The sequence below is a fragment of the Panthera uncia genome, chromosome A2, assembly GCF_023721935.1.
Source record: "Panthera uncia isolate 11264 chromosome A2, Puncia_PCG_1.0, whole genome shotgun sequence".
Classification (NCBI taxonomy): Eukaryota; Metazoa; Chordata; class Mammalia; order Carnivora; family Felidae; genus Panthera; species Panthera uncia.
In genome coordinates this window covers 6,441,342-6,453,897 of record NC_064816.1, presented here as the reverse complement: position 1 = coordinate 6,453,897, position 12,556 = coordinate 6,441,342, and the positions used below count along the sequence as shown (strand labels likewise).

The following is a 12,556-nucleotide window of genomic DNA, read 5'->3' as shown; positions in this document are numbered from 1 at the left end:
TTTCTTTTCTTTTCTTTTCTTTTCTTTTCTTTTCTTTTCTTTTCTTTACATCTGAGTAACCAAAGTAATTCCAGTTCTGAAAAATGCAGCTATGAGGTATGAGAGGTGAGAACTGCTGATCTCCATGTCTGTTTCCACTTGAAAGCAGCCAGTTTGAGAAAATAAAGCCGGTAGTCTGAAAGGAAATCCTCATGGTGTTTGAGCCCCAGTGTTTAGTTGTGCCAGTGCCCAGCTGATCCGTCTCTCAGCTATGTTCAGATGAATCAGAGAATTCTCTTCCGTAACTTGTGGCCCAACCACACCTGTCTAGTGCAGCCTTATCTTTACATGAGACAGGATCATGAGGTGATAATATCCACTGAAAATCAGCAAGGAGTGCTGTGACAGACCCTCCACCTTCCAGCTCAAGGCCTTATCAAGCAGTCATTGGCAAATTGTAACTCACACACATCTCCTGTGGTAAGCTGAATAATAGCCTCCCAAAGATGTCCATGTACTATTCTGCAGAAGCTGTGAATGTGCTACTTTAGATGGCAAAAGGCACTTTGGGAGTGTCATTTAGTTAAGGATCTTGAGATAGGAAATGGACTCCGAATTATCTGGGTCGGCACGATGTAATCCTCAAGGTCCTAGGAAGAGCAAGCAGGAGGGCTAGAGGGAGATTTCAAGATGTTGTACTTTGTACTTTGAAACTGAAAGTAGGATCCATGAGCCAACGAATGCAGGGGGGCTCTAGAATTTAGAAAGGCAAGGAAAAGGACTTTCTCAGGCACCTCCAAAAGGAAAGCAATCCTGCTGATACATTTTAGACTTTTGACCTCCAGAATGTAAAATAATAAATTGTATCATTTGAAACTACTAGACTTATGGCAACGCAAAACAGATTCAATAGGAAATTAATATACCTCTCTTCCAAAATTTGCCTATCTTATTGCCACTGGCTAGGTCAGGTACCCATTATCTCTCTCCTTGACCATTTCAACTGTCTCCTAACTGATCCCTATGGCTCCAATTCTCCCACTCAGAGTAATCCTAAGGTCCTCATATGATACCTTTGAATACAGCATGTTTTGGTTCTCAAATGATTACAAAATCTTTAGCATGTCAAGTTTGACTCTCAATGGTCTGTCTTCCATCTACATTTACAGGCTTATTACTTTCTTTTTTCTTTTTTAAAAATTATTTACTTATTTATTTTTGGAGAGAGACAACATAAGTGGTAGAGTGAAAGAGAGGGAATCTTTTTTTTCTTATGTTTGTAAGATAATTTTTTTTTTTTTAATTTACATCCAAGTTAGTATATAGTACAACAATTTCGGGAGTAGATTCCTTAATGCCCCTTACCCATTTAGCCAATCCCCCCTCCCACAACCTCTCCAGCAACCCTCTGTGTGTTCTCCATATTTAAGAGCTCTTATGTTTTGTCCCCCTCCCTGTTTTTATATTACTTTTGCTTCCCTTCCCTTATGTTCATCTGTTTTGTATCTTAAAGTCCTCATATGAGTGAAGTCATATATTTGTCTTTCTCTGACTAATTTCACTTAGCATAATACCCTCTAGTTCCATCCATGGAGTTGCAAATGGCAAGATTTCATTCTTTTTGATTGCCGAGCAATACTCCATTGTATATATATACCATGTCTTATCCATTCATCCATCGATGGACATTTGGGCTCTTTCCATACTTTGGTTATTGTTGATAGTGCTGGTATAAACATTGGGTTGCATGTGCCCCTTCAAAACAGCACTACTGTATCCATTGGATAAATAGTGCAATTGCTGGGTCATAGGGTAGTTCTATTTTTAATTTTTTGAGGAAACTCCAGACTGTTTTCCAGAGTGGCTGCACCAGTTTGCATTCCCACCAGTAGTGCAAAAAATACCCTCTTTCTCCGCATCCTCGCCAACCTCTATTGTTGCCTGAGTTGTTAATGTAAGCCATTCTGACCGGTATGAGGTGGTATCTCATTTGTGGTTTTGATTTGTATTTCCCTGATGATGAGTGATGTTGAACATCTTTTCATGTGTCTGTTAGCCATCTGGATGTCTTCTTTCAAAAAGTGTCTGTTCATGTCTTTTGCCCATTTATTCACTGGATTAGTTGTTTTTTGGGTGTTGAGTTTGGTAAGTTCTTTATAGATTTTGGATACTAACCCTTTATCTGATATGTTGTTTGCAAATATCTTCTCCCATTCCATCGGTTGCCTTTTAGTTTTGCTGATTGTTTCCTTCACTGTGTAGAAGCTTTTTATCTTGATGAGGTCCCAATAGTTCATTTTTGCTTTTGTTTCCTTTGCCTCTGGAGACATATTGAGTAAGAAGTTGCTGCGGCCAAGGTCAAAGAGATTTTTACCTGCTTTCTCCTCTAGGATTTTGATGACTTCCTGTCTTAGATTTAGGTCTTTCATCCATTTTGAGTTTATTTTTGTGTATGGTGTAAGAAAGTGGTCCAAGTTCATTTTTCTGCATGTTGCTGTCCAGTTTTCCCAGTGCCACTTGCTGAAGAGACTGTCTTTATTCCATTGGATATTCTTTCCTGCTTTGTCAAAGATTAGTTGCCCATACATTTGAGGGTCCATTTCTCTATTCTGTTCCATTGATCTGAGGGTCTCTTCTTGTGCCAGTACCATACTGTCTTGATGATTACAGCTTTGTAATATGTCCTGAAGTCTGAGATTGTGATGCCTCCAGCTTTGGTTTTCTTTTTCAGGATTGCTTTGGCTATTTGGGGTCTTTTGTGGTTCCCTACAAATTTTAGGATTGTTTGTTCTAGCTCTGTGAAGAATGCTGGTGTTATTTTGATGCGTATTGCATTGAATATGTAGATTGCTTTGAGTAGTATCAACATTTTAACAATATTTGTTTTCCTATCCAGGAGCATGGAATATTTTTCCTTTTTTTTTTTTTTTTTTTTTGGTGTCTTCTTCAATTTCTTTCATAAGCTTTCTACAGTTTTCAGTGTAGAGATTTTTCACCTCTTTGGTTAGATTTATTCCTAGGTATTTGATAGTTTTTGGTGGAAAGAGAGAGAATCTTAAGTAGGGTCTAGACCTACCAGGGGTTTGATTCCAACACCTGAGATGATGACACTGAGGTCATGATCTGAGCTGAAATCAAGAGTCAGATGCTTAACTGAGTAAGCCACCCAGGCACCCCCAGGCTTATTCCCAATAACTCAGCCATTAAGTTCTATATATATTCCTAAAATACTTCATTCTTGCATGTCTGTTAAATGTCACCCAAGCCTATTATCCAGTTAAATTTCTACTCGTTATTTGTTATTCATCACGTAAGCATATATTTTCCTATAGAAGTTTTCCCTGAATACCAAGTGTTGCCAAATTGTGGAAAAACTAGACCTTCATGCATTCCTGGTGGGAATGTACATTGGGCAGTCACTGGGGAAAACAGTTTGGCAGTTGCTTAAAAACTTAAAGATAAACTTACCATATGAACCAGCAATTCCAACCCTAGGTATCTACCCAAGAGAAATAAAAACACACGTTGACACAAACACATGTGCTCAAGTACACACAGCAGCATTATTTATAATGACACGAAACTGGAAATGTCCAAATGTGTGCCAACGGACAAGTAGATTAAAAAATTAGTACATCCACACATTTGAATACTGTTCTGCAATTAAAAGAAACAAAACGTTGATACATAGTTCCACATGGATGGCTCTGAAAAAACATACGCTGAGTAGAAGACCAATACAAAAGACTACACATTGTATGATTGCATCTATATAAAATATCTGGTAAAGCAAATTAATAGAGACAGTGATAAGTGATTTCCTAGGATTGAGGTGGGAGTCAATAGTAACTGCAAATGGGCACAAGGGAATGTTATGAGGTAAAGGAAATATTCTAAAAGTGGATTGCAGTAATAATCACATAATTCTACAAATTTATGAAAATCATTGAATTTACATTATCATTGGGTAAATTTTGTATATGTAAATCATGCCTCAAAAATTATTTTAAAAAAGTTGAAAGAGTTTTCTTGGAATTATTCAGGATGTTTTCAAAACTTTTACCTTTGTTTTCAAAACGATCTATGACACACCACATTATGCTCACCACTGTGTATTGCAACGATTTGGACCCCTCCTTGATTTGGACACAGTAGCCAATAAATTCACATTGGTGTCAACTTAATGGAATCAAAGTGAATTGGAGCTACATCAAATAAGCCTTTCCTCTCTAACAGATTATAATTTTAGAGTAATTTTGCAGTCCTATGTTCCCAATGATTAGTTTCTTTTTTTTTTTTTCTCTCCAGAAGTTTGAACTCCTTTCATGATATGGTGTTGTACATTATAGCTTTACCACCTGTCTTAGCTTGGATTCTCAGAGAAGCAGATGCTTAGACAAGGGTTTATGTGCAAGCACTTTATTGGAAAGAACAAGGAACATGGAACATGGGTGAGAGGAGAAGTGATACATGGAAGAAAATACATTAGGGGCGCCTGGGTGCCTCAGTTGGTTGAGTGTCCGACTTCGGCTCAGGTCATGATCTCATGGTTTGTGGGTTCGAGCCCTGTGCTGGGCTCTGGGCTGACAGCTCAGAGCCTGGAGTCTGCTTCAGATTCTGTGTCTCCCTCTCTCTCTGCTCATGCTCCCCCCACTCATGCTCTGTCTCTCTCTGCCTCTCAAAAATAAAGAAACATAATTAAAAAAATTTTTTTTAAAAAGAAGAAAATACATTAGAATTAAGTTTATGTTCAGTCTGCTACCACAGGGAAGGAGCAGAATTTCATCCTGTGGGGCAATTCCGGAAAGTGGTACAAAATACAAACCTCAGAATTATCCAGTCTAGTGTGTGAAAGACATGCCATACCCTATAGGTCTCCATGAAGGGCTGTCTTTGTGTGGGCATAATTCTCTGTCACTTCCACCACCACCTAGTGGGGAAAGTTGGTTCTGGCTAGGCTATCATTTGGCAGTCATGCAGTGGACATGGTGAGGGGTCCCAGGGAAGAAATGGGAGAGAAATGTGGGAGAAATGTTGACAGCGTCTACTAGTCCATCTTTCACTGAACACTCAGTGAAAGTGAGTGTTTCTATCCACGTTATTCCCCCAAAGTGAATTATGTTCTGAACACATTCCACATGTGTGTAATTACCATTCCTGATGGCACCTCCAGAGAGTCCCAGAAACCACACTAGAAAATAACTTTTATTCTATTGTCTTCACTATTGTATGTTTTAGGATCTTAGAGGGTATATCTTATTTATTTATTTATTTATTTATTTATTTATTTATTTATTTAGAGGGTATATCTTAAAATTGCATATATGGGAAATAAAAATCAAATGAAAGAAGGAAAGGAAGAAAAGGAGGAAAGATGGAAAGATCACAAAGAATGAAGCAACATCTCAGAGTTTCCCAAGGCAGGATATTACTATGAACATGATCATAGAAATCTAGATTCTGATTTTGAAGTTGAAAATCACATCACTATTCTTATACAAAGAAGAATGGAAACTCCACGTCAGTTAGCCAGGCTCTACCCAATTCCATCTTATTCTCCTCTTTTGAAAAGTGGGGTGAATGAGAGGAAATGTCTCCACACACGTTTTCAAGATGACAGAAAATCATACATGCGAAGGAAAAGGCACAGTTCTGAGAAGGTAAGCACTTTTGAATGACCACATAGGATTTTATTCCATTTCTTGTGGGGAAAACAAGCACACAAACAAAAGGTGAAGAGCCTTTCACGAAGATGATGCCAAAGGCAAAGAAGGAAGCCCCTGCTGTTCCCAGAGCCGAAGCCAAAGCAAAGGTTTTGAAAGCCAAGAAAACAGTGATAAAAGGCGTCCACAGTCATAAAAAAAAAAAAAAAAGATCCACATGTCACTTACTTTCTGACCACCCAAGACACTGCATCTCCTAAGGCAGCCCAAATATCCCTGGAAGAGAGCCCCCAGGAGACACAAGCTGACACTATGCCATCATCAACTTTCCCTGACTACTGAGTCAGCCATGAAGAAAATAGAAGACAACAACACACTTGTGTTCATTGTGGATATCAAGGCCAACAAGCACCAGAACAAACAGGCTGTGAAGAATCTCTATGACATTGATGTGGCCAGGGCCAACACTCTGATCAGGCCGAATGGAGAAAAGAAAGCATATGTTCAACTGGCTCCTGACTATGACACTTTGCAGTTGTCAACAAATTGGGATTTTCTAAACTAAGTCCAGCTGGGACACCTGGGTGGCTCTGTTGAGCATCTGACTTCAGCTCAGGTCATGAGCTCATGGTTCGTGGGTTAGAACCCCGCATTGGGCTCTGTACTGTCAGCTCAGTGCCTGGAGCCTGCGTCAGATTCTGTCTTCCTCTCTCTCTGCCCCTCCCCCACTTGTGCCCTGTCTCTCAAAAATAAATAAACATTAAAAAAATTAAAAAAATAAACTAAGTCCAGCTGGCTAAATACAAGTTTTTTCACCACTAAAAAAAATTGAGGTGAAGAACATCAACATTTTAGAGCATTATTCTTGCAGCAAACACAGCAACGTTTGATATGACAAGTCCTTCAAGCCTAAAGACCGTTAGAAATCTTAAGAATGGCTGCAAGAAAGCTGATCAAACATGGAAATTTATCGACAGCATATGGAGAAGCAAAGTCCAAAATGTTTTATGGAGGAATTGTTGAGGAGAGACTAATACAAAAACAAATAGAAGGGAAGTCATGGGTGCTTTGGGAATAGAATAAATCAAACATGTTCATTAGAGGAGAAAAAGAGACAGATTTAATCTCACATTTGCTTTTGGGACCTACAATGTCCACGTGGCTTCAAAGCTAGTGGCCCATCATGGCCATGAGGTTGCTCTGCTGAGGAATCTTTGCAGGGCCCCCTTCACATCCTTGTTCCTCAAGCTGTAGATGAAGGGGTTCAACATGGGGGTCACCACAGTGTACATCACTGAGGCAATCGAACTTCTCTGGGAAGAATGGGTCACAGCAGAAGTGAGGTAGACCCCCAGGCTTGTTCCATAGAACAGACAGACCACAGAGAGGTGAGACCCACAGGTGGAAAATGCTTTATACTTGCCCTCACTGGACGACATCCTCATTAAGGAGGAGACAATCTGAGAGTATGAGAAGAGGATCCCAGTGAGAGGAAACACACACAGCAGTGCAGTGGCAACATACAAGCAGATGTTATTGATGAGGGTGTCAGAGCAGGCTGCCTTAAGAATCTGAGCCAGTTCACAGAAGAAATGTGGAATTTCAGTGCCTGTACAGAAGGTCAGCCGCCTCACCAGTAGAATATGAATCAAGGAGACCCAGAAAAGGGCGAGCCAACAACTCAGAACCAGGAGGACACAGAGTCGTGGGTTCATGATGACTGTGTAGTGTAGGGGGTGGCAGATGGCCACAAACCAGTCATAGGCCATCACAGTCAGGAGGAAATCGTCCATTCCAGCAAAAATCATAAAAAAATACACTTGAATGAGGCATTCTATATAGGAAATGCCTTTACTGCATTCCTGGATGTTCACCAGCATCTTTGGGACAGTGGTGGAGATGAAACAAATGTCAACAAAGGACAGGTTGGAGAGGAAGAAGTACATTGGGGTGTGGAGGTGAGAGTCAGAGCTGACAGCCAGGATGATGAGAAGGTTTCCAAGCACAGTGACCAGATACATGGATAGGAACATGCCAAAGAGGAGAGGCTGCAGTTCTGGATCATCTGAGAGACCCTGGAGGAGGAATACTGATACTTCTGTCTGGTTTTCTGCTTCCATGTATCTGGTGTGTTTGCTGGAGAAGGAGGCAAAAGCAGCCTTCAGTGAAGAGTCAACTGACACCTCCTAGTCATCACCTTTTTGCATGGATATCCTTTTTGCATCCATTCTACACGGATATCCTTCACTCTCAATCAGTCCTTCCAAATCTAGTGATTCACTCATTGAAGTCATAGCCCAAATCCATTTAAATGTATGCAATCATTCAGACTATCTTTAATTTATCAGAAATCTTTCTCATTGTATCTCTTACTCACTGGTTCTAATTCTATTCAAATCTATGGATATAAACCAATTTCTTCCTTGATATGATCTTCCAAAATCATTGAAGACAAATAAGGTATTCTCTTTGATAACCTCCATAACTGCCCTTATTCTAAAAACCCTAAAATAGTGATTAAGATAGGTTTTCAACTCAAACACCCTTGACTTTGTGATCTGATGTGTCCTGTTATTGTCACAGTTAACTCTTTTTTTTTTTCCCTAAAAATGTGGTCACTGCTATTACTTTCTTTATGATGATTCAAAATGCTTTTGTGCACAGTAGGATGTAAAAAATGATAACTATTTTTTATTAATCTATTCCTTTTATGAGAATTGTTTGTTGATATATAACTGTCATAAAAATCATTATAGACCTATGATTTAAAAAAAGGAATCTTGAGTCAGACCTTCTAGAATAAAACTTTGGTGCACCAGTCTACTTTCTGTGTGACCTTGACAGAGTTAATTAAAATCATGAGACTACAGATACCTCAGTTTACAATGAGAGTAGTAAATTTCCCTGCTTTACAAGCCTGGTCAGTGAATTAAACAAGATAATGCATGTTATGTTTCTATTGTGTTTTTTGTGACATACAGTGGACACTTGACAAATATGAGCTTCTGTTCTTAGTATCACAAGAACTTTGTCATTTATGGTTATCATTTATCAATATTCTACTCAGACTGGGCAGCCATCAAAGATGGAATTCTAATCATTAAAAAATTTTTTTTAAGTTTATTTACTTATTTTAAGAGAGAGAGAGCACATGCCTGGAAAAGGGAGAGGGAGAATCCCAAGCAGGTTTTGCATGGTCAGTGCAGTCTGTTGGGGACTGGCACTCATGAACCATGAGATCATGACCTGAGCTGAAATCAAAAGTCAGATAGCTTAACTGACTGAGCCACCAAGGTCCCCCAGAATTCTGATCATGATAAGCACATCAGGTCTGGTAGTTCTGCTGACCACCATGTAGCACTTCTAGTTAATGAAGGCTCTATACCTCCCTCTTTCAGATATCACCTGCCAGGTGGATTCCACCACAAGGGAGGCAAAACATATGGACTACATAAATAAGGGGGGGGGAATCACAAAACCACTAAAATGAAATACAAAGCATGTGTGAGTGTATGTGCTCCTGTGTACATGCTCACAAGTGAGATGTGTTGTATTAAGATCAGAGGAGTTAATTGCCAAAAATGATTGATTTATTGATTGATTGAAAAATATTCAAAGCTATAAATTGAAGCATCCTAAAAATTGAAAATATATGTTTATTTCCTCTGTGATAGAAAAAATTTCAATATTATTAGTGTCTATAGAATGTTAATTATTAAAAGGAAAACAGGGATGTCTGGGTGGCTCAGTCAGTTGAGAATCTGACTTTGCCTCAGGTCAGGATTTCCAGCTTCGTGAGCACATCGGCTGTCTGTGCTGACAGCTCAGAGCCTAGAGCCTTCTTCAGATTCTGTGTCTCCCTCTCTCTCTGTCCTTCCCCCGCTCGTGCTCTGTCTCTGTCTCTCTCTCTTTCAAGAAATTAAATCAACATTAAAAATTTTTTAATTAAAAAATTTTAGTTAAAGGGAAAACAGAATTTTGGGGGACCAATTTACCCCAGGAGATGGGTAGGAAAGACTTCTCTGAAATATGAATATCTGAGCTGCAAGAGGAAAGATGGGTAAATGTTAAAAGGGAAATTAGGTAAGGCCACAAATTTGAGGTGGAAAGAATAGAATTTGCACTTTCTCCGTGGTTGGGTGAGGTCGGTAATGGAAAGGATTTGAGAAGTCAGTAAGATGGAGGGCAGACAGTGAGGGTCAGGAGGGACAGAGTGTGTGAGGAGCACATGTGGAGAAAGCATCCTGTATGATTCCTTATTGTGGCCATGATGTTAATATATATATATATATATATATATATATATATATATATATATATATTTAAGCGGGTCAGAAATTAAGATGTTTCTGCTCACTTGTCTTTGCAGGGACTTACAATGTGTCTGCATATAGCAGGTGTTCAATACATGCAAATGTTAGATGTGCAATAAAGATTGAGACCAAAAGCATCAATAATAATGCAGAAAAATAATATAATAATATAATGAATAGTGCAAATTCATCATATACCTGAATGTAGATACACAATAGAATAGCAGAGTAAATACAGTGCATTCATATCTATTTAAAAGGGTAATACACCATGAACAAGTCATACCTATTCTAGGAATGGAAAGATGGTTTAACGCTAGGATGTTTGAAAAAACAATTCATCACAAATACAGGGAAATTAAGAGGAATTATAACCATAATCACCATAGAAAATAAATTTGAGGAAATGTAGCATCTATTTTCATGGTTGGCAGCCAGGACACAGCCTCTCACCAAAGGAGGAATCTAAGAACAATTTCTTAACCCAATAGAGGATGCTGTTTAAAACTGTAGCCAACAGGGTCCCTCCATTCAAACACTAAAACATTTGTGTTAAATTCATGAAAAGGCTAAGGCAGTCCACATTCTCATGAACATTTAAAAAGACTGATGAAAAAAGGAAATTAGCCTGAGAACCAAATGTCAGAAACAATGATGTTACTTGTAGATACACTGTGGACAGTAAAGGTAAACACAACAATACTGACTATTAAGTGCTCTAAGTAAGTCGAATCTGCCAGCAAAAACAGAGAACATTATCAAAAAATCCAATCACATGGGAAACAAACTAGGCAATATCTTGGGCTTAATAGATCTTCAGTGAGTAGTTAAGAAATAAATGATGGGGCAGGAAATCAAACAGGAGCCTACTATTTATGGGAAAGAATAGAGAAGAGGAGGAAACTCACTAGAAAATAACTCTTACTGGAAGAGGCTCTAGATTCTGAGAGAGGTAAGGAGACTTAGCAAGAGCTGGAAAAGACTGGTTTAAGTAGCAAGTAAAGCACCTTCAAACTACAATGACTTCAGCTTTGTTGACTAATTAAATATGGGGCTGCTCCAGTCTCATTATTCTAGAGGTAAAGCCAGCATCCACTTTCTCGTCCCTTTTCTTCATACTCCTCCAGCCCTTACTGGAGAGCAATGATCCTACCCTCTGTGATGGTTATCACTGAAGCTTTCTTTTCTCTGCAGTGTGTCCAGAAGTAGCTCATTTGGGTTTTCCCCTAGGCTGGTATCAGAGAATTATAGGACAGGGACAGCAGGGATATGTTATTATCATCTCAAAGATGGAGTTCTTAGAGCTGCTCATTAAATAAATTGTTCTACTGACTTTCCTCTCTCCAAACAATTCAGTTCCCTTGGGATACAAAAATAAAAGAATGGAAAAAAATCAGACAATGTCGTGTTTAATGTAGGCAACAATGGGCAAAGCTGAAGGCATTTTCTCCAAGGAGAAATTCTCTTGTGTTTGGTTTGACTGAAATGACAATGTATCCCCTAAGGAACGTTTCATTCCTGCAAGAACCAAAATCAGGAATGAACATTCTGTGATGTTCATCCCTTGAAGACTCTTTAGAGATTTCAAAGATCACTTGTGGCTGACAGTGTCATGAGGACAAACAGATTCTTTCTGAAGAAAAGCAGAGTGATTAACGCTTTTGACTGTTGAAAGGACTAAGGAAATGAAGAGTGAAAATATCCCTTGACATTTGCTAGTGACATAGAATCCTTTGTTGATGTTAGATAGGGCTCCATTTTTTACCTCTGAAGTGAGGGATAGGGGCACAAACCATCCATGTAGAGAAGCTTGAGGAGTATTGAGGAAATAGAGGTGCCAGTATAAATCACCTATTAAGTTTGTCAGGGAAGGTGAGATAGAGGTAAAATATTGCATAAAGAAATTATGGAGTATGGTTAGTTGACAAAATTTTTGCTTAATGGAAAATATGCAGCAGTTGTAACTTGAAAGAGACTGGTCATATTCAGTGCAGGTATTTGAATCCTCAACACGTCCTGGCTACACACTTCACAGGATGCATATACACTCTAAGTCAATGACAATCATGATGTGCTCTATATCTCCAATACGTGGGATACATGGGTTCAGAAATCAGGCTTGTTAGTAGAAGCAGCCCTGTGTAATGTCACTCCCAGTGAGCAACCTAGGCAGTATTTGCTTCAGGTCTCCTCAACTCTGCCATCAGCAAGTTTAAAGGTCTTGACACCTAAAAGGGTAGCACTTCCAGAGACATGGCAGGAGTCCCATTGGACCTGAAGCTATCTGACTACCTGGCACCTGAGGTCCCTCATGCCAGGAGAAGGAGTCACTATCTTGGCAAAGTTGATTGAACCTGGTCACCAATGTCATTGTGTGAGCATGGCAATGGACATGCACTGGTACCCTACTGTGCTCAGTCAGTGGATGGGAGCAGCCCAAAAGCATCCTCGGAGCAAAGACAGTGGTGGCAACAGATGGCTGTCAGGCAGTTATGCTCCCACAGCAAGAGACCTTTGTGGTGGGAACTTGGGGAATTGCAGCAGCTTCCTTCAGCTGAGAGCAATTCTCTAAGAGGGCTGAAGGCTGAGGGCTGCTGTCAG

The 12,556-nt window shown here is 39.4% G+C and overlaps 2 protein-coding genes across 3 annotated transcripts in view; one reads left to right on the top strand and one right to left on the bottom strand.

The window, feature by feature from the left end:
* EIF3G (eukaryotic translation initiation factor 3 subunit G) overlaps positions 1-12,556 on the top strand; it is a 767,140-nt gene that overhangs the window by 523,858 nt on the left and 230,726 nt on the right. The window contains exon 12 of one of the 2 annotated variants that reach the window (XM_049642455.1): positions 6,860-6,870. The exons of the other annotated variant lie outside the window; for it this stretch is intronic. The gene's annotated coding sequence lies outside the window, so the exon portion shown is untranslated. Of the gene's footprint in view, positions 1-6,859; positions 6,871-12,556 lie in introns of those variants that run through there. 2 annotated transcript variants of the gene reach the window in all.
* On the bottom strand, positions 6,824-7,762 carry LOC125930580 (olfactory receptor 7D4-like). The gene has a single exon (XM_049642459.1). It carries the CDS (start codon positions 7,760-7,762, stop codon positions 6,824-6,826), a length of 939 nt encoding a protein of 312 aa, XP_049498416.1.